Here is a 27,366-nt window from a genome sequence, read left to right as displayed (position 1 = left end):
GTTTCCAGAGTTTCTGCCATTTGAAACACCGGTTTGGGCTCGATTTTAAACACTTAGTAGCACTTGGCAAGTGGATAAATGACTGGGACCCTGAAACCCTTTCATGCTGCAACGTGGAAATTCTCCAAAACCAGAAAGCAACACAAAGCGCTTCCCGGGAAGCCAGAGCAGAACCCCTCTGATGCACAGTTAAAGGAAATAAAAATAATAATAATAACAATGTTCATAGTAAAAAAGAAACAGAAAAAAATACAGCAAAACAAACAAACAAATAACAACAACAAACCACCAGTTCTTTTTTATAGACATTTAAAGACATTTCACAGTGTTTACTGCAGGCCCAGGAGCTGAAATGAGCACCCTCAGCCAAGGAGCAAAGACCTTCAGGAGAGCAGCGCGACACTTACGGTGCAGACACCCGTCCTCCCCTGCGAGCTGGGACCATCCTGGGCAGCACCTGTAGGTGGTCTGGGATGTCAGCTGGTACAGCTGCCTGTAGCCTGTGTAATACACCACCCTGAAACACAGCAGCGAAGAGCAGAGCTTGGCACTCTAAACGTGGAGCCACAGTACATGAGCATTTGTGTTTGTAAGCCTGCTGATGTTGTCTCTCACCTGCTCTGGCAATGATCACTGATGCTAAGGAAATATTCCTAATTAACTGGGAACATGAGAGATGAGTGCCCAGGTCCCCATAACACCCCAGGCTCTCTTCTAACCTGTTCCACAGCTCTGAGATCCTCTCTTACACTTGCTCTCACAGGAAATGTGAATTTCAAGAACAACAGGTATTCCAGTGAGCAGGAGCAGGTGTCTCCAAGGGTCTGGCGAGCTAAAAAATCCCTGATGGCAATGCCAAGCTCCTCCAAGAGCTGGTGTACTCAGCAAGGCTCCAGAGCTTGGCAGGGGATGCTGAGGATCCCTTGAACTACTCCAAGTAGTTCCCTCCAGGGTGACAGCTGAGGGAGTAAAGCAGGGACTCATCTGAAGTGTAAATAAATAAAAGCGACACGTTTTTCCCGGAAATTTGATGTTGTGTGTTTGTGAGAACTGAAACACAGATAGAACTTTTGAAGCTGATTTTCACAAAGCTCCGTTGGCAGAACATGAAACTGCTCCACCAAAGCAAATCAGGCAAACAACAACAAATATTTGGCACAGCAGATGTGTTGTGCATGTCCACTGAAAATATTTACCCTAACTCAGTCGAGTTGTTTGATTTCATCTGAATGTCTCTACAAAAAAAAAAACCCCAAGTAACGGCAAACCATTAATTCCCGGGAAGGAAACCTTTGGACTCCTCTGTGCCAATCAGCACATGGAAGAACAGCTGAGAAAAATAAGAGTAGATACCAATATTTTCTTTGTATGAGCTGTTAGCACATTATGAAGGAAATAGTTGTGTTCCAGAAGAAGCTGAGAAAGCCATTTACAGGCACCAGGCTCCGATCCATCAGGATCCTCTTGGTACCAGGAGCTCTGTCCAGCCCAGCCTGGGGAGGGCAGGGGGCAGTGGAAGAAGGGGAGGTGGTGGGTGCAGGGTGGTGTGAACATAACATGGAAGCTCAGAAAAGAGGAGGAAAAGGTAGAAATAGCGAGGTAGGACAGCTCAGGGCTCTTTGTGGCCCAGCAGCCCCTGAGCAGTGTCACCCCCACACACCCAGGTGACTCTGTGGGACACTTCAGACCCTTCAGCCAGCCCAGGCTGTTCTCAGGGAAAGGCAAATATTGTGACAGCCTCGGTGCCTGTGGGTATCTGGGTGCTGCAGACAGGAAAGAGCCACACAGGAGATACTTTATCTTCATTGTTTCTGTTTTCTTTTGTGTTCTAAGGAGCCCCTGGCACAGAAAATGTGGAATGAGCCAGAACTAATGGAACCCAGGAAATCCTGCTGTGTCCTGCTGCTGGAAAATCCCTTTCCAGCCCCTCTGGGATATCACTGTCATTCCTCCAAGTCTGGTTACAGAGCACTGAGCAAAGCTACCTGCTGTTGTTACTCCCTGGGAAGCTGCACAGGAGCAAACCAGGAAGGTGGAGCAGAGCAGGCTGAGGATGCTCCACTTGGCTGCCCCCCAGCAGATGCTGCTTTTCCCCGTCACCTCCAGGAACCCAAAGGTACTGAGGCCAATTTCAGGCCAGATCCTGAAGATGTGAATACACTTCCTGAGCCCTGTGCTGCCAGAGCCAGGTCCAGCTGGAGCAACTCCAGAGGGTGAGCCAGAGGCTCCTCAGGGTCCCCTCGTGTGCCACTGCCCTCGATGGCTCGGCACGAGGGAGCCTGGCAGGAGAGCTCCCAGCTATTGCAACAGGCTGGCTGTGGTGGCAGCTACCAGAGGTTTAGAGTGAGGGGATCTGGGACAAAACGATGCCTGAGGAGTGTTCTGCTCTCACAGCTCCTGGGGTGAAATCCTTCACAGGCTTCTCCTCTGCATTTCCATCAGGAACAGAGTTTTAGTACTGGGCTGTTCTGATATTTAGAATGGAGCAGAACAGAGAGTTGTTTCATTTCAGTCCCTTGATTTATGATGTCAAAACCGTCCATTAAAGAGCTGAAGGGACAGCTGGGGCTGAAGAGCTCCCAGGCTTTGAAGTAGAAGCAGACAGGGCACCCATCCTTTCAAAGCCTTCCCTTAAAACACGGCCAAAAGCCAGACTCTGTTTGCTCCTTTGTTACCACCACAGGGATCTCATCGCCAGGGTAATTACTGGCAATTACAGGTTAGGAGGAATTCCTAAAGTCAAGACTTAAAAGCTGTCTCGAGTCCAAGTTGTTTCTTTGAGACGACAACTATCATTATTCTGTAAAGGCTTGTAACTGCCTAACGAGGCCGGAAAAGCAGGTGGAGGACGGAAGCAGCTTGGGCATGTTGTAGTTTGGCTGCTGGGTAAGTAAGAAAAGTTCATTATTTGCACTGTAACACGTGTTCAGAGCCCTTCCTTCCACAGGCCCTCCTGCCTGGGCTCCCAGCTCTGGACAGTTGGAACTCAAGGGGTAGGTACTATGACTACACTCAGACTCTGTGCCCACCCGTGCCAGCCCCACTCCACTGAGCTCTACGCTCTTCTCACGTGGGCCTGAGCGTGGTCCAGCTCATGGAGTGAAAGGAAGGTGGTGATCCTGCAGCAAATCCTGCAGCAAATCCACCAGTCCCTGTCCTCACAGGTGTGCTTGCACCACCCCATCACCAGCACCATGGCCACAGTTATGATTATTTTTGGACAATAACCCTCCTGCCATCAGCTCTGTGAGACAAGAGGCACTGAGATGCTCTGAAGCATCTAAAGATTCAACACACCTGATGTGAACAAGTAATTTCATTACCATAGTTGGATCACAGGAAACAGATGTTGTACATCATCGGAAGGTGGGGAACAGCCCACCACGAGGACAAGGCTTCTTTAGAACACAAGGAGCTTTTCTCCAGGAATTCCTGAACAGCTTAAAAGCTCTGTGTCCCAGAGGTGCCAGGTAGGGTCAGACACCCAGCAGGCATCAAGCTCCCTTCCCCGCTGCTGCTGGGGGGCAGGAGCCACCTTTCCTCCCTCAGGGAGCCCCCCAAGCAGAAGGAAGAGCACCTACCTGCGCTCGTAGCCCGAGCACCAGCGCCGGCCCCCGCAGTCCTGCTTCCACACCCTGACGGCGCGGGTCAGCGCCTGGACACACGGCTGCTGCTGCCCCACCACCGCCAGCTCCTGCTCCGCGCACACGTTGGGCCTGGGGCACAGAAACAGGGGGTACAGGGGGGCTGGGAGGGTTTGGGGGTGCACAGAGGGGTACAGGGGTGCAGTGCTCCCACGCCCCAACGGGCTCCTGCCGGGGGCAACTGCATTTCCTGCTGACAGGGCAGGAAGGGCTTGGGCAACCCCCAGCATCTGCCTCCTCAATTAGTTAAATCGCTGCAGGGAAAAGAAATCGTGCCAGGTCAACCAGCCACAGTGACGGTTTCTCACTCATTCAGAACTAAGACTAATTCCAGTAAATAAAAGGAATACATGCGATGCAGTAAGAAAATAAGGAAAATACCACTTTGCACTTTGTTTCTTCTCTAATCCTAACTCTTTCTGCCAGCACGAGTCAGTGGTTTTAACTAAGAATAAAGAGGGAGACATTTATTCCTGATTCTGTAAGCCACGAGCCACACAGTATTTGGGGCTGCTTCTGCCACTTCCAGTTCCTCCAAAGGGACCCAGAGTTTTCACAAAGATACTTTCTATAAAAGAAGTGAAACGAAATAATTTGGACGTGGTGAAGCTCAGAGACCACAGCTGGCATCCGACTGCTCCACTCCAACTGTGGCACGCTGGCACAGGGCTCAGCTCCAGGGCCTCGTCCAAGAAGTCCTGAAAGTAACTGTCAGGGCAGGAACACAAAACCCCTGATGCAGGGAGAAAAAGCAGCTTCTTGTAAAACCTTTATCAGCTAAAGGACCCCTTTTACTGAAGAATTAAACCCCTCGGGAGGGTGGGTTGGAGTCAGTGCCCCGCAGCACACCGTCCCCATGCACAAAGGGAATTAGAGCGATCCTCTGGCTCCGAGAGACCATCTTCTGGCAGGAGGCCAAATTTGCAAGGAAGTTTTCCAAAGCAGCCAAATGATTAACACCAAACTGTAACTGTAAAATGTAATTAAAAAGAGCAGCCTACGTGCTGCTGGAGTAACAGCAGCGGGCAGGGAGGAATAAGAAAGATCCGTGAAGTGCCATAAAAACAGCCCCTCTGGGAAGAAAGGGCAAACTATTCAGAGAAGAATCACCTCTTTCACTCTCACAATAGCAGCATTTCAGTTAAACCCGGAGTTTACAAGCAAAGATTATCAAGGTTTTCGATTTTCTATTCCCCTTTTTGCACATCTGGTAGTAAATAAAGAAACCCACAACAGCCCCCGGTCCCCTTCACTCTCTGCTCCTCACTTCTTCCTTGATTTGAAAACACTGTATTTGGCTTCTGCTTTTCCATTCCCTGCCCGACAAAACCCCTCCGGAACTCACTCCTTCCTACTCACATGTGGGGCTGCAGTTTGCTCCCAGAAGCCAGCGGAGATATTCGCAGCGCCAGGATGAATGACAGTGCCACCGCAGGAAACTCCATCGCCACTGCTCCTCTCCCTCCAGGTGCTGCCCGCGGGTGCCCAGGGAATCCCGCAGCTCCCCCAGCACAGCTCCGCCAGTTCCTCCTCCTCGCAGGCAGATGATCCGGCTGCCTCCTGCTCCCAGCTTGCCGGTGTCTCTCCTTGGAGGGGACAAAGCTATCGGAGCACAGGGGAGTTCTCGCGGCGGGAAAGCGGATTTATCATCCCTGGATGCTTCCTCCCTCTTGGGTTCACTCAGCGAGTTTCTTCGCTCCACGGGAAATGATCACAGTGCAGGTTGCCGCTGGCTTTTTCCCCCAGACCAAGCCTAGCTTCTCATGCTCATTTGCTCGCAGTGAAATGCACTGAAGTGACTTTTCCTTCTGCGATTTGCTTCCTGACAAAGCCCAGAGATCTGGGGGCTCACAAGACCTGGGTTGTGTCCAGCAGCACAGCCCCATGTGGGCTGAGCTGCTCCGGAGCTGAGATCCCCTTCCCAAGGCACTCTGAAAACCAGCACTTGGCAAGAGGAATGAAGAAGGACGGGAGCTCTCCTGGCAGGAGAATCCCACTTCCCAGGGGCTTTCCCCAAAGCACACAGGGTGCTCCTTCACTCCATCCGCAGAGGCTCAGGCATCCTCCTGCCGCAGCTCCCACCTTCCTCCGGAGCCGGGGGCGAGCACGAACACGCGCACCGGAGCAGCTTCCCTGCAGTTCACAGGAGTCACAAAACTTCCCCCTGCCTTTCCAGGTCCAGCTCCTTTCCCTCACATGCTCTCCTGCCTCTTTCCTCGCTGTCAGTCAGAAATCCCTCCCACCAGCTGTGCCCAGCCCCGAGCAGGGGAGGGGGCGGCCCTGCACACGGGGATGGAGTGGTGATGGTTCGGGTCTGTTCCTCCTCAGGCAGCTCCTGTGCACTTCCCAAGGCCAGCTCCGGACACACCACCCAAAATCCCTTTCCTAGCAGCTCTAAAAAACACCCAGAGAGAGATTCAATCTTTCCTAAGCACTCCAACAGATAACTAAATTGATCACTTCCCAGGGAAATTCTGCTGACAGGGACAGCTCCAGCTGCACGCGGCAGTTGGCACAGCGGGATGGGGAGGAGAGCAGAGCAGGGATGCTGCACTGAACTCTCAAGCCTCAAGAACCTGCCGGGAAACCCTCCCCAAGGGCGAGGAGGAACCAGAGCAGAAGCCAGGCACTGCCCCGGGGCACTCCAGGGCACACCCGGCCCCTGACAGGTGCTGATTTCCAGCAGAGAAGCAGGGTAAGAAGGTTTGGATAGTTTCATGGACATATTTTGCTGCTGAAGGACAACCATTAATCAAGACTAAAGTCCCCAAGGGCCATGACCATAATCTGGTGGCTCTTGGAAGAAACTGAGGCAGCTGCTCATTACACCAGAACCCTCCCAAGGTCACAGCAGTGCCATAAATCCCACAGGTCAAAGAAAAGAGCAGGTGATGCTGCCACTTCACAGTAAAATATCTGCCAAGCCTAACGGATGGGAAGAAAACATCCTTCATTCTTCCTCAGGAAGAAAGGCAGCACATAAAGATGTTTTATAACGACAGAGAGAGCTCCAGGATATAATAAATCCAAGCCTCTGTTTTCCTGTCCAGCATTTAAAAAGGTCGGACTTTTCCAACAGTAGGAAAGAGGCTGCTGCTCCCAGTTAGACTTCCAGGGATCCCTCCCTGTGGGCAAGGACTGGGCAGAGCTGGGAGTCGAGCTCCCTCTCCAGGACACGGCCCAGGGCCAGGAATGGGGATTGCTCAGTCCAGCCACAGCTCCCACACTGTCTCAGGTGACAAGCCTGGCTGCCTCACGGACAGGACACAACTCGCTGCAGGGTCCTGGCTGGCCTGGCATGGTGACCCTCCCAGCCACAGCCACCCCAGCAGGCTGCCTGTGGGGAGAAGGGGAAGCTCCACTGGGAAAAGCTGCGCTTTGAGCACAGCACGAGGGGTGACTGAGCATAAAGTCAGCTCTGCAGTTCTTTTAAAGACAGCAGAGAGGTTTCCCACCTAAACAGGCCCATGTGAGCAAGGGCTGCAGAGAACTCAGCAGGGAATTCATGGGACACATGTGAGAGTCAGATATCTGAAACCCAACCCTGTCTGTGAAGTCAATTTAGTGTGTTTTCAATTTTATATCATTTCCCAGCACGGCCGCCCGCCAAGGATGTCATCCCCTGGCTCTGGGTAAAACAGCGCTGACAGTGGTCCAAGAGTCGATACAGTTCCATAAATAGTGATGATAATATCTGCAGTCACGCCAGAGCCCACAGAAACCAAAATATTAGCATGCCCTTCATTCCCAGCGCTATTTAATCTTTGCTATCAAGCATGCTGGATGTGACAAGGACGTCAGGGCTCTCAAATCACAGTCCTGTCCCCAGTCCTGCATCACTCCAGTACCTTCCTGAGCTCTGACCTGATGGTGTTTGAAGATCTCATACCTCTGACCCGGATTTGCTTCACAGGAGCTCTGACTGGCCACTGTAGGTCCACAAATCCCATTGCTTTGTGGGTACGTCAGATTCCTTCTCCAGACCACCTGGGCAGGGCAGAGCATCATTTTGGCTAAGCCCAGGGCTTCCCGCTGGACTCTTTGTGGTGTGTGCGTGTGCTTGTCTTCCTCAGCCCCGAAAATCCACAGCAGAGCCAAGACAGGCCCCGTACTGCTCTGGGTGTGCAGCAGGAATGACACCTGGTACATCATACAGCCCCAGATGTGTGAGAGAGGTGATACCTCGTACCTAATATTGCTCCAGGCAAGGGACAGTGACAGCACCCACCACCTCGTACAGCCCCGGGTGTGGAACGGTGACGGTGCCCGATACAGTCTCGGTGTGTGATGGTGACGGTACCTGATGCAGCTCCTGTGCTGACGGTGACGGCACCTGGTACCTAACCCAGCTCCGGGGGAGCGACAGGGACGGCACCCGCCACTTCGCACCGCCCCGGTGTGCGATGGGGACGCGCCCGTTACCCGGCGAGCAGGGGGTGGGAAGTGCTGCCTGCATCCTGCATCCCCCCACCCGCATCCTGCATCCCCCCACCCGCATCCTGCATCCCCCCACCCGCATCCCGCATCCCTCCACCCGCATCCCGCATCCCTCCACCCACATCCTGCATCCCGCCACCCGCATCCCGCATCTCGCCGGGCTCTGCCCGGGTACCGCCCGCGCATCCTCTCGGTGCGCGGGAGCGCGGCGGGGCTGCAGTACCGCCCCCCGGCCTGTCCCGGCCCCCAGCACCGCCTCCCGGCCTGGCCCGGCCCCCCTGCCCGGCCCCCCGCACCGCCCCGCGGCAGCGGCACCGGCACCGGCGGCCGCGCTCGCCCCGCCCCGGAAAGCGCCGAGGCCGGGCCGGGCCGGGCCGCGATGCTGCAGCTGCGGGACGCGGACGAGGGCGGCCCGGGCGGCGGCTCTGGGAGCCCCGGCAGCCCCGGGGCCGCCACGCTGGTGCCGGGGCGGACCGATCCGCCCTTCGAGCCGCCCGCTCCGCCGGCCCGGCAGACGCTGCGGCCGCTCAGTGTTCGCACCGCGGGCCGCGCCGGCCGCCTGCGCCAGTACTTCGTGTTCCGGGTGCGCGCCGGGGAAGGGCCGGGCCGGGCCGGGCCGCCTGCACCCCCTGGCCGCACCCCTGACCCGTGTGTGCCTTCCCCCGCAGCCCGGCACCATCGAGCAGGCCGTGAGCGAGATCCGGGTGGTCGTGCTGCCCGCCGAGGACGGGGAGGTGCAGAGCGTGTGGCTGCTCACAGAGTGAGGCCCGCGGGGACGGGGCGGCAGCGAGGGCAGGGCCGGGGCGGCCTCAGCACCGCTAAAGCTCGGTCACGTTCTCTTACCAGAATCGATCACTGGAACAATGAGAAGGAGCGCCTTGTCCTCATCACGGACTGGTCCCTCCTGGTCTGTAAGTACAACTTCATCAGCCTGCAGTGCCAGCAGGTGACGAGGATCGCCCTCAGCGCTGTGGACACCATCTCCATGGGGGAGTTCGAGTTCCCACCGAAATCTCTGAACAAGTAAGCTGCCCTGTAACATCACTGTAAGCCTCACACAGTCATTGGGAACGGTTTGAGCTGACCACAGGAAAGGTCTGAGAATTCTTCCTTTCACTTACTTAACTCTGCAAACAGTTCCTGAAGCTTCATTAGGAGTAGCTGCTGGATTGCTGGTACGGTCAGTAGTTGCAGTAACAGTGAGTTGCTCAAGGACTTTCAGGATAAGCTGAGGAGATTTGGGAGCAGAAGTTGGTCACCATTATGTAATGCAGTAAGGAGCAGCAGCAGCACCTCAGTGTTGTCAGAGTCCCCATACACATGGGCTGTCACAGGCTGTGCAGGTCAGGTTCTACACCCCAGGTGTCCAAGGAGTTTCACCTTCTTGCTCTCATCTCATAGGAAGGTTCCTTTAAGGGCTGAATTCATGCTATTTCTTGGAATTCCTTGCTCTTCAGGAAAAATTTACTATCACTTGCATTTCAGCTTCCAGGTTCAAGTATGTCTTTGTCAGGCAGAGCGTTCTAGTTAAAGGTGCCTCAACAACTGGAAGGTCTTACCCTGTTAATTCTGGTCTCCACTCCAGGCGGGAAGGTGTCGGTATCCGCATTCAGTGGGACAAGCAAAGCCGTGCCTCCTTCATCAACAGGTGGAACCCCTGGTCCACCAACATCCCCTACATCACCTTCACCGAGCACCCCATGGCAGACGCTGACGAGAAGGTCGCGTCCCTGTGCAGGGTAAGGAACGGGCAAGGAAAAGGAAACTGAAATTTCCAGCAGTGCAGAGTCCTGTAAAGTCAAAAAGCAAAATGGATCTTGGCCTATTCCTGCTCTTACTTACCTGACAGGCTGGTGGATTTTTCCTCTAAGACTGCCAGCTAACTAACAGCTGGTTTAATTGCTTACTGAAAACCTCCACTGAGGGGGGTTCTTGGTTCTTCTTGAAATAGGTGATTCCCTCCGGAGTTTTCCTTAAAACTAGAATGCTTTAAGTGCAACACATCAGTGATCAGGGCAGAAATAAACACTTGGTCACTGATACATCTTTACCCATCCAGCCCATGTTTAAGTCATGTGTCAGTAGTGTCCTGTGTGAATCCCTGAGGTTAAATACCAGAATGTGACATTCATCACAGTACGTGAGATCCCTGACATCTATGGCTTTAGTGTTAATCCTTCTCCATTCCACATCAGCAGCTGTTTCCCTAACAGTTTGTAAAACAACGGGAAAACAAGGTGATTTTTTTTTTCCTTTCAGCTGGAAAACTTCCAAACCCAGCTGATCCAGGCTGTGAAGAAAGCCCACAAGGAGGGCCCTTTGCCAGGAAGTGCTACCGGTGTCCTGGTGCTGGAGCGGCCCATCCTCATCGAGACCTACCTGGGACTGATGTCCTTCATCAACAACGAGGCCAAACTGGGTTACTCCATGACAAGAGGAAAAATTGGATTTTAACCCCCCGTTGAATGGCAAGTGACTTGCTGTTGGTCCCCTGGGGAGAGCACGCTGAGGGCAGAGCACACGGGGGCAAAGGGAAGTTTGGGGAAGGAAAGAGGGTGGTTGTAGGACAGTTCCAGGTTGGTTTGGGAGTGCACAGGTTGGATTTGAGAAGCAGGCACACAGTGGTGTCAGTCTGGTATTTTGTACCTGATATTCAGCCCCCACAGTCCTTGTGGGGTGAGCAGCAGCGTGTTCCGTGTCCTCCCAGGCCTGTTCCTCCTGTTCATGAAGTGCCCTTGGAACCTGCTGAAACCCTGCCCACGTACCTGCTGTACAACAGAACCTTTGTGCCACATTACTGCAGTATCCCTGTGTATGGTGTCCAGTCCCACCCTGTGCTTGGGACTGATAAAGAGGAATTACTGTTCCAGTCTCCATGATCTCAGCGCTCTCATTAATGCCCGTTAGGAATCCTGAAAGCTGTCAGTCAGTCTTTAACAATATTTGCTGGCTTTTGCTAAAGCTGCACTGTTCCACCTGCTCAGCAGCAGCTGGTGAACTCTGAATATGCTTTTTGTAAAAATCCCTCTAAGAACCCACTGGAACTTCCTCTGTTTCCTTGCTGCAGCCACAGAGTAAAGACTGTTGTGAGAGAACATTGCCAAGAGCCTCACCAACACATTTGCCTTCAAAGCTGTTCTTTGTAAAACTGAAAAGGAATTCTATTTTGGTTAGACTGATATTCTTAGCTGTTTTTCTGAAATCTACTCTAGTTTGGGCCAGGACTTTTTAATGGAGACAGAGAAAAATCTTTCAGCACTGTGTGTCAGCCTTGCTTTATACATTCCTGCCCTGAGCCTCATGTCCAGGGATTAAATTGAGAAGCAGCACAAGAGACACTGAGCTGGCATTGCTGAAGAGCTGATTCTAACAAGCTTCTTCTTTGTGCATGACCTTCTCTCCATGCCCTTTTATCAGAGCCTTTATCTGCTGGATAAACACTGTGCTGCAGTGGTGTTTTTTTGCCTTAACCTAGGTGTGTGTTTGTGAAACTCATGTAAAGCTGCATTCCATCAAACACTCCAACAAGCTGCATCGTCCCTCTCTGTGCATTTTTAAGTTATCCAATTTTCATTAACCTCCAATAAAGTTAAAGTTCAACTCAGTTTGGTCTTTGTTCTTCATTTTCTGGAGACTGAGGCTGTGAAAGTGGGTAGCACAAGAAAAAACATCCAATAAATTCCTAAACAAGGGGCTCCCTCCTTGGGAGGACACAGTGGAAGGATAGTCCAACTGCTCCTTCCCTGCCAAACCACCCACTCCCAGTTGGCACCAGAGAGCTGGGACAAAAACTGCCATTTCAGTTGCCTGTAATTCAACATCCTGAAGTGTCAGTTGTGATCCTTCTTGTAAAGATTCCATGTAATAAATCCACAGTGGCCCAGGCACAGTTACTGTCTCCCATGTTGTGTGAAAATAACAGTTTCCTCATGCTGGGATAAGTCACTGCATAATCACATCAAATTGAAACAGACTTTAGAGTGCAGAGGTGCAGGTTTATAGTTTGTAACTATCAAAATATTTATTGGAAATTAGAAAATTTAAATAATAGCTATACATTATATACACAGAGCTACAGGCGTGGAAAATAAAGATTCAGAGTTGACACAGAGAATGTTCAACTCCATCAATACTCAGGTTTTTCTTGCAATCCAGACTCACTCCCTACATTTCAGTTGCTACATCACTCAACTGCAATCACAGTACTTCACACACTGAGCTTGGAGCTCCTTCAAATAAATAATTTATAAATACAAACACTTCAGATGGGTAAAAAACAGTGTTGCCCATTTTACCCTTCTCCTCCTCCTTCCTCAGACTTAGGAGCATTTTTAGTGCATTTTAATTTTTTTTATTTTACCTCTTCTCTTTCTAAGTAACACACACAGAAGTTGTCCTTGCTCAGGAGCACCATGGAGTCCCCGCTGGAATGCCAGGAGAGAGACACAATCTGGAAGTCGCCTGCAGGAAGAGATCAGAGTGTGTCAGCACGGAGCTGGCAGCCCATCCCTCTTGCTGGAGGAAAAGGCAGCTGGAATCAGTCACACGAATCCCTGCCAGCCCCGTGCCCTGTCCTTGATACATTTGCCATTCACTGTCTCATCATGAGCTCCTCCTTTTTTTGAGGATTAAAGCTCCATGTTTTTTAAGAAGCTCCAAGAACACACCCGAGCCGTTTCCATGATAATCCTCGGGCTGATTAACGAGTGGAAAGATGTTCTGTCCCTGACCAGCTGGTGGCAGCTCCTGCAGGGCCTCACCTTCCCCAGGCACCTGCACGGCCACGCAGCCGGCGGGGGACCACAGGTACACTCTGCTGGTGCCGGTGCACAGCGCCAGGCGTGGCTGCCGCGGGTCCCACTGCAAACACTGGATCGGGCACAGCTGCTCCAGGACCACCAGCAGCTTCAGCTTCCGGATGTCCCAGATCCACACAGCGTTAGGAATGCTATCTGCAAGGAAGTGTAAAAGGAGATCGTGTAAGACCCGAAGGATAAATTGTTTGTTTTTTTTAAATGGGCATTAAGTGACACAATTTAACACAGCCTCCCAGGGGTACCACGACAGGGGTTTTACCCAGCTAAGCCTTCAGTATTGCCTTGGGAATATTGCAAAAACGGTAAAAGAAGTGACTTAGTGCATCTCCCAGTTCTTCCCTGGCTTTTATCACATTAGTCTGTTTGGTGGGTTTTGCACCTGACCCACAGCTTTGGCATCCAGGCATGAACAGCTCCTCAGGACCACTGAAGGGAAAGATGGAACATTAATTCCATGACCTTCACTGTTTGAGGCAGTCAGAATCCCTCCTGCTACAGGCTGTGCAGAGTTCTGCCTTTCACAAGACCCAGGCTGTAAATGGAGGGTAAGATTTGCATGTTCCATTTTCAGTGCAGTGACCTCACACACACTTGAAGAAATATAAAAACCTACTACTTTCATCAAATACAGAGCCAAGGCTGAGTTCATGCTCTGATCAGCCGTTCTGGCAGCTCACAGCACATGACATACACTGGAAGGCAGAGGCTGGGTTTCCTCTGTAGTTACATGTCTCAGCAGAGCTGATTTTACAGAGTAACAAGTGCAATAAGGAAACACCCCCGTTCCATGAGAAGGTTTTCCCTTTAAGGCAGGGCAGTCGGAACTTACCATTTTTGGTTGCCAGGAAACAATTATCTGCGCTGAACGCCAACATCCCAACTCCCATTTTGGGATTTGCCCTGTCAGCAACTGGTTTGATGTACTGTAAGGAAACTGGCACCTGGGAAATCTCATCTGGAATGGGAAATAAAAGCCCTTCACTAAGTGAGCCTGAATGGACAATGCATTTAAATCCCAGCTGTTAAAACTCATCATCTTTGAAGCAAGCAAGCACATTTCACTCTTCTCCAAGATGTTCCAATCAAAACTTCAATTGTTTTAAGATACTGCACCTTCATGTAACTAGCTTATTATTTCCTGCCCTCCTACAAAAAAGGCAAGGCTGGAAATCCACGCAGGTCTGAGATTAAGTTAGGAAAATAAGGAGGGATCAAAGTTTCCACTACCTTGTAACTAACATTTCAAACATTGATGCAAAACAAAGGTGATTAACAGTGCCACAAACAATGAGATTGTTTTTTACCGCTCTTGAGAACACCCAGAGGATCTGTTCCACCATCCAAGGGGCAAAGTTCACCTATATCGTTTATTTATAGAAAGACTTCCCATGGCAAACTCAAGTGTCTTGCTTAAGTAAACTTTGGCTTACATTTACTCTGTGTGCTGAAGAGGGAACTAGCCAATGCTCTTGTTGGAGGGAAAAAAAGTTTCTCTGTTTCAACAGATGGGGATTTCTCCACTTCTTTGTACACAATCTACAAAGAAACAAGTGAGAGTTCCACAGAAGGGCCTCAGAGAGTTTGATCATGGGCTGTTACCAAATACCCACACCCCACTGACTCTCTGCACATTTATTACGTCTCAGCATCCCCTGGTTCATCAGAGGAAAGGGCTTTGGTAGATAGACATGGAATTCAGCATTCCCAGGGAATCCTGGGCTGTTTGGAACCACAGTCAGTAAAAACACTCCTGTGACAGATACACGAACCTTGAAGCCTACAAGGAATGAATCTGCCACAGTGCACCTCATGCATTATTCCTGACAGGAAAATAAATCATCCTCATTACAGTGGGAACATGGATTTCATTTTTGCAACCAAGAACCTTTAATCTGATTCTATCATAAATAAATGCAAACCCCAAGTGCAGCACTGCAGAAGGAAATAGCAAAAATATTTCAGCATGCCTACAACATATTCCCAAACACAAGCACCAGGCTAAAAAGAACCAACTGCAATTCCTGTCTGTGTAGTGGAGATTAACAGAGCTATTTCCATCTGCTTTCCATGACATATTTTACACCTAACTGGAAGTAAAGGCATTTCTCAGCCGTGAGAAGCTTTACTGAGGTGGTTCATGCCTTGCTTCTGGTTAAGGGACATCAACAGAGTTGTGTGACTACTGCAGGGTTACAGTCCACACACAAACTCTTCAGGGAGACCTGTGCAGTCCTCCTGCAGTGGCAAACAACTCTACACACTGTTCTTGTTACCTCTGTGGATGAGATCAGCCTGGGATTTTTGGAATAAGACTAAAGCTCTGTGCCTGCTGCCAACGACCCAGAATCTGTCGGGCCTTGCAGATACAGGTATAAAGGATAAAATCAATGCTGAGAGATGTTCCAGGAAATGCTCTTTAGGTGAGCTGGATGAGCCTGTCCACACAGGATGTGACTGATCACAATCCAGTTCCAGTGGTGTTTAAAGTCAGGAACTGCATAAAGCTGAGACAAATCCCTTCTCCTTCCCATGGGCTGCACACCCAAATCTGTAATGCAGCCACCACCTACACCAAATACACTGGTATATGATGGGAGCATCTGAGAACCTCTTAGTGCTAAGGAGATGATCACAGACACACATACCATCAAATTTGAAAGGACTTCCCCATTTTTCTTACATTCCCAAGTTGTCGTGCAGATTCCTAAGCCCTAATTAGGCATTAGGAGGGGAAAAAAATCAAGGTCTCCAAAATGAAATGGATTTATCAGCATCTTCCAGATACAAACAGCAGCACCAAAGCTCTGCTAACAACCTCCATGGATTTTTGGATCCATACTCACAGTCTTTTTGCTGGCAATGGTTGCTGGGTGCTCAAACTCTGTGATCTTCTTCCACGTCACGTGGTTCAGGATACGCACCTGGTTCAGGAAGCATTGCAAGAGCAGACTGTCAGGACAAGGCCCTACACGTGGTTTAGATAAAAGAGAGGGAAAACAAACCTATTTCTCACCTTCTCATCAAAGCTGCCAATTGCCAGGAACTGGCTGCTGGGGCTCCAGGCAACAGACTTGATGCCCAGTGGCCACTCGTAGGCACGGTACGAGGAGAGCAGCCTGCCATCGAGGGAGTACAGCAAAAGCTTGTACTGAAACACAGACACAGGCATTCTCAACACCAGCAGGAGTGTTAGAGACCAAGGCAGGCAAAGCATTCCTCCCAAACCCTCCCTGTTTAAAATGCAGCAAGTTAAACACCGAGGCCACGGTCTCTTATCTACGAGTTAAGAGGTTCCAGGCTACACTGCTCACTGTTTGGATGAGTAGTTTTATAACTGTAAAATAACTGTGCAGTGCAAGATCAGTAAAGCTGTAGAAGGCTCTTACAGAGAATTCTTCCATTATTATTTCATTAGCACCTTCTGCAATGTTTACAAATAAATTTTTTTTTTCGCAAGATAAATTAGAAAGAATTTGCTGTCACTGAAGATTTACAGAACAGCGACATCCACTTGCAAGGACATCCATCCCAAACACACGTATAATATTAAACAAAAGCTGAACTCAAACCATTTTACGTTTAAAAGAAACATTTTAAAACACCAGTTATTTTAGTTACTGCTTTACACACGATGCCTAAAGACCAGCTTGAACTCTCAAGAAAGTGATCTGCTTTTCTCCTACCTCCAGGCACGAGTCCCACGCTGCCAGCACACAGCCATTAGGAGCCCACTCAATCCCAAACAGATCCTGTGTTTCAGTGTCAAAATGCTGCTCCCAAAAGAGAAACCACAAACCCATTTGAAATATTATGTCAACAAATCCTGACAGAACGTTCAGTTTTACACTGTCAAGGGCTACCACAAATGCAAAACAGCCTTTTGCATGCCAGAGTAGAAACAGAAATATTTCCTATTCTAGTGAGCCTCGGAATTCCTGAGCCAGAGGTTGACACTACACACAGATAAGTTCCTGCTAGGTTTAATTGCTCAGATCCACCCAGTTCCCCACACCAGCGTCACCCATCCTGGCCTGATCCCATGGGTGGGCAGTTTATATCACATGTTCTGAGTAAAGCACTCACTACTCTCACTATTCCTAACGCAGTAACGTTACAACACATGCAGCAGTGGGAGGAGAGGGCAGATCTTACCCTGAGGAGCTGCCAGTTGCTGCACACGAAGATGCTGATGAAGTCCTTGCAGTCGCGCCGCTCTGCCACGGCCATGTACCGCCCGTCCTTGGTGAAAACCACCCCTGCCAGGGGACAGAGTTCATTAAAACTGTGTTAAACACGAGAGGGACAGCAAGGCAGGACAGCTGATGATGAGTCTTCAGTGAGGAACAGTTACTCCCAATTCAAAGCAGAAATAAAAGAGGAGAAAGAATCTCTTCGCAGAAGGTCACATTAATCAAGGCAAAGCACAGTGTTATGATTTGCTTGTGTCAGCAATTTCCGAGCTTGGAATGTACAATTTCTCAGGATGCAGAGCTTCAAAACACATCTGATCACTGACAGTTGTTACACAAACCCCACAGATTTCAAATAACCACTTCATTTAGCCTGGCTAAACGGATCAGTTATGCAACCATCGGTTCTCCACCAACTCCCAGGCATCGCTCCCCATCCACTCTGATTTTATTTGGAATACATAATTGCCTTGTCATCTGTGGGATATAACCCTCAGGCAGGAAACTGCTCACCACAGCCATGTGGCCTGACAGCCCTGGCACGAGCTTCCCTTTCCAACCCTTCCATGTGCAAAAGACGACAAAGGCCACTTTGGATTAATGTTTTTCAACACAGCACATCCAGCTCAATTTAATGTCTTCACACGAAAATAATTTTTCCTTTCTGCCACATTAGAAGGCCATTCCTGGGTAGAAGTGTGACACTCACCCTGCTGACACGCTTTGGGGTACTTGATGTAGGACACAGACTTGGTGCACAAGGACCACACCGTTATCCGCAGCTGGCAGAGAGACAGGGAGCATTTGGGTTATTTTTGTAGATAAAAAAAGAATTAAACACATAGAAAAACATCAACCTAATTCAGCAACACAAAGTAGATCAATGAACCTTCTGTGGTTAATTGCACTCTGTGGCTATCCTGCATGGCCCAATGCGTGTGAGGAATTCTCTCCCAGCTCCCTGCAGTTAGCAGGGTGTTTACCCCAAATTTACATTGCACCACACTGAATACTCTAGAGGGGTGTAGAGAGTTCACACCACCAATATGGAGATTTGCATTTTGCACTTCCCTCCTCAGCAACACATAAAGAGGAAATGTTACAGAACCGCTGAAAAATCAGAACCCCCTCCCAAACGTGCCCTGCAAGGCAAGGCGTGACGCTGGCGTTGGGGGATTTCTGGAGCTGCAGAGGGCAGGCAGCTGCAGACCCAGCCTCCCCACAGCTCCCCAAGGTCACAGCTGCACCCGAGGCTCGGCCCTGCCATCTGCACTTTATCCAATTAAAAACAAATACTCCCTGTGCCTTAGCAACGGCAGCGCAGGCACAGGGACACAGAGGATGGCATGTGAACCTTTGCATTTGGAATGATCAGTGTTTCCAGGGACAGTTTTTCCCTTGTGTTTTCCTATGTTCTACTGCAGCGAGGTAAGATTCCGGAGGAGCTGCAGGTAGAGCTGTTTCCAGTAAACATTTTTTTCCTAATATCCAACCCAAACCTACTCTCTGTCAGTTTGAAGCCATTCCCCCTAGTCCTGTCTCTCCAGGCCCTTGTCCAAAGTCTCTCTCCATCTTTCTTGTAGCTCCCTTCAGGTACTGGAAGGCCACAATGAGGTCACTCTGGAGCCTTCTCTTCTCCAGGCTGAACAATCCCAATTCTCTCAGCTTTTCCTCCCAGCAGAGCTGCTCCATCCCTCTGATCATCTTGGTGCCTTCGCTGGACTCGCTCCAGCAGCTCCATGTCCTTCCTGTGCTGTTCCCCAGAGCTGGAGGCAGCTCTGCAAAGGGATCTCACCTGAGGGGGCAGAGGGGAAGAATCCCCCCTACAAGTTTAGCAGGTCCTGGAGGAATCCACGGGATGAATGACATCAATCAGTTTTACCCCTGCACCCCTCACTTCCGGCCGCACGAGCCCAGCGCTGTCAGACTGCTCCTCTGCAAGATTTACTTTAAAAATACCAACACGATGCCTCTGTACATTCCCCTGCAGCAGCTGCAGCACTGAAATGCTGCTGGGGACTATTAATTGCAGCCCTAAATGCACTGGCTGCTCTGCCTCCCCTGAGCAAAACACACAGCACACATTCCCCAGCCACTTAAAGCAAGCTTAGCAGCTGCAGGCTTCGAATGCTGAGGGCTGGATCGTCATTTTTCCTGACAAAGGCATCCCAGTTTACACTTGTGTTGCTACTTGGCCTCACGATCAGCTCCCCTGGGCACCCTGGACCAACTGGCTGCTCTGAGCCTCAGCAGGCAAAACCTCGCTGCTCATGTGGAGCTCAAGTGCACGGGAGGTGGGAAGTGTCTGGAGGTGAGACACGGGGAAAAGGCAATCACACCTTTGTTTTGAAGTCTCTCTGCATCCACCTCTGCTCCATCACGGAGCCACAGAATCCCTTGGGTTGGAAAAGGCCTCCAAGTCCACCCTGTGCCCCATCCCCAGCCCAGAGCACTGAGTGCCACATCCAGTCCTTCCTTGGACACCGCCAGGGGTGGGGACTCCAAACCTCCAGCATCCATGACTCGACTGAGTAGAGTTGCCAAACTCAAATCCTCACATTAATGGTGTCTGAGAAGTTTTCAGCTGTTGTTTTGCAGTGGAAAAACAAACCAAAAGCAGAAGCATTTTTAAAATAGCCTAAAAACAGCTGAGAAATAAAAAGTATCTGGATGGTAACGTGATAAACAGTGTCCAACGCCGGGCCCAGGACTACGGCCCAATGTTGACAGCTCCAGGCAGGTGTAGGACTGGTGATTTTCAGCAGACAAAAACACACTTTTAAACAACCTACAGCTCAAATGACTGTCAACTCTTGTCCCAGACTTGACTGGGTCACTCGGCCCCTTACATAGCAGTGTCTGTCAGCACCGGATTTCAGAAGATTATTCGGAGCACATTCCTCGCCAGAAAGCATTTTTCAGCCAACGCAGTCACTCACAGTTACTAAGGATTAGCTCGGATACACACAAAAACACACACTTTTCCCTGCTGCTGGAGTTCCAGAGAAGCTCCTTAATGCTTAAGGACCTAACGTGGAAGGAGAGAAAGTACAATGTATGTAGTTTACAAGCACAGCTCTTCAGAGAAGGACTCCAGAACATCTTCACAGCGTTTATCCCACAACACAAGGGTCATGAGGAAGCACAGAATCCTGGAATGGTTTGGGTTGGAAGGGACCTTCAAGATCATCCAGTTCCATCGACATCTTCCACTTGACCAGGCTGCTCCAAGTCCTGTCCAACTTGGCCTTAAACACATTCCTGTGTCACCTGCTCCAGGTGACCCTGCTTGGCTGGGGGTTGGACTGGATGATCTCTAGAGGGCCCTTCTAACCCCAACTATTCAGGGGTTCTGTAATGATTTTTCTGAGGCACAGATTTGTAGAAATTAATTAGTACGAACACATCCTTTAAAAAAAAAAAAAAACAGGGAATAAGAAAGTACATTCAGAGCTTTCAGTGGAGCTCACACACTGACCTGAAGCATTACAGGCACGAGTGATTAGCTGGTGCTGTTTGAAAGTGTCAGGAGGCCAAAGCCGAGCTGAGCTGGCTGATGGGGAACCCCCAAATCCCCCAGGCAATCACTGGATTTGATAACACGCTGATATTAAATATCCTCACAGTTTGCCCCCAGCACTGCCCACGTCTGTCCCCCCAGACTGTGGATTTAGAAGAGGGAGTAAACACAGCTCAGAGCGCGGCCGGGCCCAGGCAGCTGTCTGACAACAGCTAATTTAGCAACCTGTTTACAGCTGGAGAGGAAACTTATCCCAACACAGATGCCAACTTGGCAAAGGCTTAATGAAATCCTCTAAGGTCAAACCAAGTTCTGTCGGGAGGCAATAAATCCTCGCCGGGCCACCCCCACACACACGTGCCACGAGATACTCCCTGGGAGCGCACAGCGCCCGCCTGCAGTGGGGTCCTGCCTCCTCCACTGCTGCCTGGCCAGCAGGGACGGCTCCACTGCCTCCAGGGTGCAGTTCTGGGCTCACTGTTTAATTTTAATTGCCATCAGAGTAATTCACACCCAGGAAAACCAAGGCCTAAGCTCATCACTCCTCATACTCCACAGTCTAAAGGGGTGGGTCTGCACACACACACAGAGTCCCCGTCTACACCTCCCTGACACTGGGGTTTGCCCCAGAAAAAAGGAAGAAATCCTGCAATGCAGCATGTGAATTCAGTGCTAGCCAGGGCCACGGTACAGGAGCCTGTCACCTAAAACCCAGCCAAAGGTTTGAAAAGAGTAAACACAAGGAGAAGTGTAGTTCTCACATGTAGTTCTTGGCTGCTTTCTGACCCTTCATTATTGTACTGAACAACAGGAATCATCGGCTCTAATCCAAAGGTGGACCAGTCAGAATCCACAGGCCTTCCAACTTGGATTCTACCATACTGTACGTTCCCCAATGTGGCTCTTAATAAGCACTTAAAGGTGTTTTAATTTTAATTTTCCAACTGGTTCCATCAGTAGTCAGACTCCTGTGTATCGAATCGAACAACTGGGAAAGTATTTCCAAGACCTGGATCTAAATCTCCTCTCACAGGTCAATAAACCTAAACCCGTATTTTTTAGTTTCACATTGCTCTGAAATGTACATGGTTTGGGTGGGGTTTTTTTTTGCTAGAAATCCTGCAAGTAACATATTGGATTTCTAAAGTTCTAAGTTTCTAGATTTGATGAATGCCATCAAAATATCAAAATCAAAATCATCAGAGTATCTTCTCAAACGCAAAATTTTACCTTCCCGTTTAAGAGTCCATTTCCTATCTTATCAGCAGAAGCAAGAGGATAAAATGCTAATGGAACAACAAACATCCAACGTGGAATTAATCTGGGTTACACAGGAATACGGAGCTGCACCCGCGCTCTCCACCACCACTGCAGCTTTAAGAGCCTTGGGTTATTTTGGGAGGCAAGGGGCAGACAGCAACATCTGACACCGTGGAGAGCAATCCTGACTTGACACTCACATGGAACTCGGTGGTGTTGAGGATGTGACGACCGTCCGGACTCCAGCACGAAGCCACCAATCCCGCGGAGCCCTCGTCGATCTTACAGTGCCAGTCGGGCTGCTCCAGGGACCAGACCTGGGGCAGGGGGCAACCAGACAGTGCAGGAACAACAGCTCATCGACACCTGCAGCTGAGAACACGCTGCTGCACCCCGAGCCAGGCAGCCCAGGAGCCCCCACCGCCCGAGGCCATGAAGGACTGGCGCTGGATCCCACTGCAAAAGTGAGTCCATCCCTCTGGGTGATAATGGAAATGGCAAAGGAGGTGGGGTTGATTTTTTTTTGTGGTAAATATTCTGAACATTCAACATTTTAAAAACAGTTTTAGTCTATTCAACAAGTCTGCATGGTATCTATTTTCTACTGCAGTAAGAACCTGGTACCATAATCTCCAGGTTTATTAAATATTTTTATACTGAATATTCTTTTTCAAAGTAAGATGTTTGTTATGGCTTTAAAAATGATGGCATGCTGGGTTATCCTCAAACTACATTATCAACAACAGGAACTTCAGCAGACCTTCATTCTAGTGCTGGCTATTAAGGTGTCACTCCCAGCACACCCAAATTCCCAACAGAAAACAGATTCTCTCCTGCTTTTGTCCTCACCTGGACAATCCCTCGCTTGTACATGGCACACAGGATGAACAGGGAGTCCGATGACCACTCGATGTACTGGATCTGATCCAGGCAGGTGTAGAGCTGCCGGACCTGGAGGGAACTCGCATCCCGAACCACCAAGCGGTGCTGCACACACGAGGCCTGGGCAGGACAGGAACAGGGCTGAGCAGGGCAGGATCCTGGGCTGGAGCAGCGGGGCTGTCCCTGCCAGGCTGCCCCTGCCCGGCTCACTGCAGTCCGGGGTGTAGTTCAGAGAGGGTCACAGACACGTTTTCAAGAAAGAATTCCTCCCTGTGAGGGCGGGGAGGCCCTGGCACAGGCTGCCCAGAGAAGCTGTGGCTGCCCCATCCCTGGCACTGGATGATCTTGAAGGTCCCTTCCAGCCCAAACCATTCTGTGATTCTGTAATTCTGTTCTGTGCACGGAGCTCCACAAAGCAAACTACAACAAGAACAGCTAAACCAGGAGGGAAGGGGGTTACAGTAATAGATAGAATCCTCATTCATTCCGTCGCTGCCGGCTAAGGAATTCCACTCTTACAAAAAAATTACTCTTTATCTCATAACTATTACTTTATTTCTAGAATCCCAGGACGGTTTGGGTTGGAAGGGACCTCAAAGCCCATCCCATTCCACCCCCTGCCATGGGCAGGGACACCTTCCACCAGCCCAGGTTGCTCCAAGCGCCGTCCAACCTGGCCTTGGACTCTCCCAGGGATGGGGCAGCCCCAGCTTCTCTGGGGAGCTGTGCCAGGGAGGAATTTCCCCCCAGTATCCCCCCTATCCCTGCCCTCCGGCAGTTTGAAGCCATTCCCCCCTGTCCCGTCCCGTCCCGTCCCTCCAGGCCCTTGCAGAAACTCCCCTTCCATCTTTCCTGTGGCTCCCTTCAGGCGCTAATTAAAGCGCTAATTAATTTAAGTGGCGTTATTTTTGCCTCAGCCAGGTCTCTGTTACAGCCCCTCGCTGCCCCCCAGCCCCCCCGTGCCCCTCAGGGCTCTCCCCCGCTCCGTGTCCGCCCCGGGGCCCCGCGCCGCGGCCGCTCGGGGGCTCCGCCAACCGCCCCGGGCCGTGCCGAGCGGCCCCGCTGCCCGCGGCCGGTACTCACCAGGCTCTGCCCGTCGGGGGAGAAGCGGCCCAGGAGCCCCGAGAGCTTGAACAGCTCCGAGAAGTTCATGGCGGGGGCGGCGGCGCCGGGATTCGAACCCGCCGCCCCGAGCCCGCCCCGCTGCGCTCCCCGGCGCCGCCGGAAGGGGCGGGGCCGCTGCGCGGAGGGCGGTGCGCAAGCCGGGCCGGCAGGGGGCGCTCTGCGGCCGGAACGCGCCTCAGCAGGGCATTAATATGTAAATGAGATGTTAATGAGGCGCTTAATGAGCTGAGGGGTGTGCTCCCCATCCTCAGTGAATACATCCCCGACCCCCATATGGCGACTTTCCGCGGGCAGCGTCCCGCGCCCGGGACTGCCCTGGCTAATTAATCGCCCCCTCCGGCTAATCAACCCTCCCGGCTAATTACCGACAAAGCAACAGGAGCACAGCCGGGATGTCACGCTAGGTTCCCCGGGCAGGACAGAGAAACTGGCAGTTGCAATAGAGATGCCCCAGAAAAAAAGGGTGTGAATTGACTGGAGTCCATCAATGACAAATAGACACATAAATAGATAAATAAGTATGTACAGACATATGGACACACTAGCCAGGGGGCAGAAGCCAGACAGCCCCTCCGGAGGGACAGATTTCCTGGGGAAACAGCCCCGAGGGGGGCCGGGGGCGGTGACAGGGACGCGTGTCCCCAGCACGCTCCGGCGCCGCGGGATGGAGATCCTGCACATCCCTGCCCGGGGGGGACACACGGCTCCGCTCCGCATCCCCGCATCTCTGGTGACAGCACGCTCCGGGAGCGACCCCCTCCCTGCCTGGGGACCACAGCCACCATCATTTAAAAATAAACCCTCGCGATCAGAGAAACGGTCGAGTCTTGTTTTTTATTGCGGGTTGTTTGGGTTCCAAAAAACCGGTTTCGGGCACTCCGGTGTATTTTGGGTGGGTAAATAAACGCACCGGTTCTCCGGCCCGTGGCGACAGCCGCCCCGCCGCCGCCACCACCCGCGGTGTCCCTGCCCGGGGAACAAAATGAGCTTTAAGGTCCCTTCCAACCCAAACGCTCCGATTAAAGCCCGGCAGCCGCCTCGGTGCTCCCCGATGGCTGCCACAGCCTCCCTGCCCTGCAGTCACTCTGGCACTGGTGACCAGCTTAATTCCCCGGCACGCTCGGCTGAGCATTCCCCACCCCCTTGCAACTGCCTCCCGTTCCAGGAAGGAGCGCGCAAGCCTTTGCCTCACTTTTCACACAGCTTTCAGCAGCTCCAATGTCATTGCCTAGGCGACCGGGACGCTACTAGATCGTAGTGCAGTAAATAACATAGATCCTCTATCCCAGGCCACTCCTGTCCGCGGGAGACCTCCGGGGGAACTCGAAACGCAGGTAGGAGGAAAAAAAACCTACAAAAGGAAACCCTTTCTATTAGTGTGTGCGAGTTTCTCGGCACGACCCTATCCCCAGCACTCGATAACGTGCCTGGAAGATGATTCGTGGCCACTTGGCTTCGTGGGCTTCTTACCCAGTACTGAAGTGTCTTTTAAAGTTTGCTCCCAAGTGCCTTAGATCCGGAGTAAAAACTGGCCCAGCATTGTGTGGGAGAGGCAGTGGAGGGGCTGGATCCCAGTGGGATGCAGGGACTGGCTGCCACAGCCGGGTCCCTGCACAGGGATGAGGCTGCAAGGGAGGGAGAGAGAGTGGCTGCCTCAGCCTCCTGCCCCATCACGAGCTGCCTGTCAGTGACTCCATCCAGAGAGGATTTCTGTCCAGCCTGCCTCCTCCTTGGAGAGTAAATTGTTAATAACCCGCTGGACCTCAAGGAGTGCTCCTGAGATTCAGGTGTGCTGCGGGAAAGCTCACTCCCTCGTTCTTCATTGCTTTTACAAACCTCCTTTTGCAGGTGTGAATTTAATAATCCGGGACAAACGAATGATAGCACGGGGCAGCACTGGTACCCTGGGACTGGCAGCATTTTGCAAACACTGAGTTGTTTGCTGTGGGCTGGATGAGCCCAAAGGGTCTTGCTGTGCAGAGGAGAGAAGGTCCGGGACTGGTTCCCAAACCATCAAGCAGCTGAGTGTGAGAGGTAACAATGGCTCTCAGAAATCCTTCTCTCTCAGGATGGGCCAAGAGTCTCTAGGAATTAGTCATAGCCCTGTTATACAGAGTTTGGGCATTTATCTCCCTTTAAGGTGGCTGCAAAATGCCACCATGTTTCATCTCGGGCTGGAGTGGCAGGATAGCAGTGAATTTGTTATCACCGAGTAAAACAGCACTGGGCATTTCTGGGTGCTAACCCCGAGCCTTAAAGTTGATGGGGAGATCAAAGATGCTCCTCCTAGGGAGTGCAGAAACTCAGCAGCTGGGCAGTGCTGTGAGACCCCTTCTTCACTTTCCTCACAGTGATGAAAGTAGGAAGTTGAGTTTATAATCATTCTAAGAATATATTAATGCCTGCGGTCAGAACGCTCACCAACGTGAATGAACCGTGGTTGGATATACAGAGGTTCATCTCTCTGCTTCCTCAGGGAATTGTTCTCCCATTTTGGGGTGGCTCTTGGGACTTTGGTGTGTGGATTTCCTTTTCCTTCTGTCTCTGGGGCTTGGGGGTGAAAGAGCTGCTTCAGCTGAGCTGGGGCTGACTTGGCATTTTGGATGTAGCCAAAGCCACAGTAGTATGGAAAACTGAGTACACTGAGCTTTTCCATACTAATCTTTGGAAATTATTCCAGTGGCAGCTCACAGGGAGGGGGCATGCACAGGAGGAACCAGCCCCACTGCAACCAACCAGGTCCAGAATCCCAGGGGTGCAGCCCTGCCGTGGGCTGAGCGGAGTCCCAGGTGAGGGGAGGTGGTGATCACCTGTCCACAAGCTTCCTCTCCTTATCCTGGCCTCTTTTCCCGTGTGCAGTTTCCCTGCAATGCCCCGACTAGCAACAGAGGGAAGCAGCAATCCAGCAATCGCTGGAGCTGGCTTGGGGAGGTGCAGGAGGCTGCATGAGAGCAGCTCTCCTGGTGAACAAGGCAAATCCCACCTGCAGCCTTGGATCCCATCACCAGCCCCTGGGTTTGCACATTTTGGTCCTTCTTCCTCTAGAAACCTGCAATAAATCCAGTGCAGGTCCCTCCCGAGCTGTGCCAGTCATTCCAAGCATCCCCTGCTGCCTCCCTGCAGTGTCAGGGCAGAAGGGATGGAGAATTCCTTGCTGCCCTTCCCAGGGCAAGGAGGTCTTCACTTTAATAAGCAGTTTGGGGGCTCTGGAGGTGATCATTTCAGATGGAATCACATCAGCACCATGCCAATTTTGGGGAACCCTATTTATTAGTCTTTTGTGATTCTTTTCCATCCCAGATGGGGATGGTAAAGCCTGTGCCAGGCTGTCAGCCTTGCTGCAGAGGTGGTTTCCCAGGATGAGCTGGGATCACAGCAGAGGGATGTGCCTTATCAACACCGACTGCTGCAGCATCCCTTAGTCCTCTGGAGTTTACAGCTCAGATGTGAGAAGCTGGCCTGGCTTTGCATGTGCAGGTTGTGCTTTGAAA

At 51.2% G+C, this 27,366-nt stretch overlaps 3 protein-coding genes across 5 annotated transcripts in view; 1 reads left to right on the top strand and 2 right to left on the bottom strand.

Annotated features, from left to right (window-relative positions):
• Positions 1–5,044, bottom strand: part of MEGF6 (multiple EGF like domains 6) — a 61,835-nt gene extending 56,791 nt beyond the window's left edge. Inside the window, exons 1-3 of the mRNA XM_027906891.1 lie at positions 5,004–5,044; positions 3,582–3,716; positions 408–517 (exon numbers count right to left, since the gene is read on the bottom strand). Coding sequence (XP_027762692.1) covers positions 408–517; positions 3,582–3,716; positions 5,004–5,005 — 247 coding nt within the window. The 5' untranslated portion in view covers positions 5,006–5,044. The remainder of the gene's footprint in view (positions 1–407; positions 518–3,581; positions 3,717–5,003) is intronic.
• Positions 5,045–8,425: 3,381 nt separating this feature from the next.
• TPRG1L (tumor protein p63 regulated 1 like) lies at positions 8,426–11,685 on the top strand. Of its 2 annotated transcripts, XM_027906890.1 has the most exons (6): positions 8,426–8,664; positions 8,750–8,841; positions 8,928–9,104; positions 9,667–9,820; positions 10,341–10,553; positions 10,789–11,685. In XM_027906890.1, the coding sequence occupies exons 1-5, from the start codon at positions 8,461–8,463 to the stop codon at positions 10,533–10,535; spliced, it is 822 nt and encodes a 273-aa protein (XP_027762691.1). In that variant the 5' UTR covers positions 8,426–8,460; the 3' UTR covers positions 10,536–10,553; positions 10,789–11,685. The 2 variants fall into 2 exon arrangements, with proteins under 2 accessions (XP_027762691.1, XP_027762690.1); XM_027906889.1 differs by having other exon boundaries at positions 10,341–11,685.
• A 385-nt stretch (positions 11,686–12,070) lies between these two features.
• Positions 12,071–23,969, bottom strand: WRAP73 (WD repeat containing, antisense to TP73). 2 transcript variants are annotated; one of them, XM_027906886.1, is made up of 12 exons: positions 23,834–23,969; positions 22,718–22,870; positions 22,069–22,185; positions 17,798–17,891; positions 17,051–17,154; positions 16,582–16,668; positions 15,912–16,046; positions 15,742–15,819; positions 14,329–14,434; positions 13,728–13,853; positions 12,842–13,033; positions 12,071–12,542 (listed from the first exon to the last, which is right to left on the bottom strand). In XM_027906886.1, exons 1-12 carry the CDS (start codon positions 23,900–23,902, stop codon positions 12,433–12,435), a joined length of 1,371 nt encoding a protein of 456 aa, XP_027762687.1. In that variant the 5' UTR covers positions 23,903–23,969; the 3' UTR covers positions 12,071–12,432. The 2 variants fall into 2 exon arrangements, with proteins under 2 accessions (XP_027762687.1, XP_027762688.1); XM_027906887.1 differs by having other exon boundaries at positions 17,798–17,870.
• Positions 23,970–27,366: the final 3,397 nt, after the last annotated feature.

The sequence above is a fragment of the Empidonax traillii genome, unplaced genomic scaffold (genome assembly GCF_003031625.1).
Source record: "Empidonax traillii isolate 1590-97213 ecotype Southwest subspecies unplaced genomic scaffold, ASM303162v1 scaffold1370:size120874, whole genome shotgun sequence".
Lineage (NCBI taxonomy): Eukaryota > Metazoa > Chordata > Aves > Passeriformes > Tyrannidae > Empidonax > Empidonax traillii.
The sequence above is the reverse complement of the archived record's forward strand: the minus strand, read 5'-3'. Positions and strand labels throughout refer to the sequence as shown.

Bases quoted from the DNA above. Each gene is read 5' to 3' on its own strand.
- WRAP73 (XM_027906886.1), bottom strand. From the start codon at position 23,902: ATGAACTTCTCGGAGCTGTTCAAGCTCTCGGGGCTCCTGGGCCGCTTC. The intron at 15,820-15,911 runs GTGAGAAATAGG...TTCCTGAACCAG, and splicing joins TTGGCAGCTTTGATGAGAAG to GTGCGTATCCTGAACCACGT. The intron at 13,854-14,328 runs GTAAGCCAAAGT...TTCCCATTCCAG, and splicing joins CTTCAGCACACAGAGTAAAT to ATGAGATTTCCCAGGTGCCA.
- TPRG1L (XM_027906890.1), top strand. From the start codon at position 8,461: ATGCTGCAGCTGCGGGACGCGGACGAGGGCGGCCCGGGCGGCGGCTCT. The intron at 8,842-8,927 runs GTGAGGCCCGCG...TTCTCTTACCAG, and splicing joins AGCGTGTGGCTGCTCACAGA to AATCGATCACTGGAACAATG. The intron at 9,821-10,340 runs GTAAGGAACGGG...TTTTCCTTTCAG, and splicing joins AGGTCGCGTCCCTGTGCAGG to CTGGAAAACTTCCAAACCCA.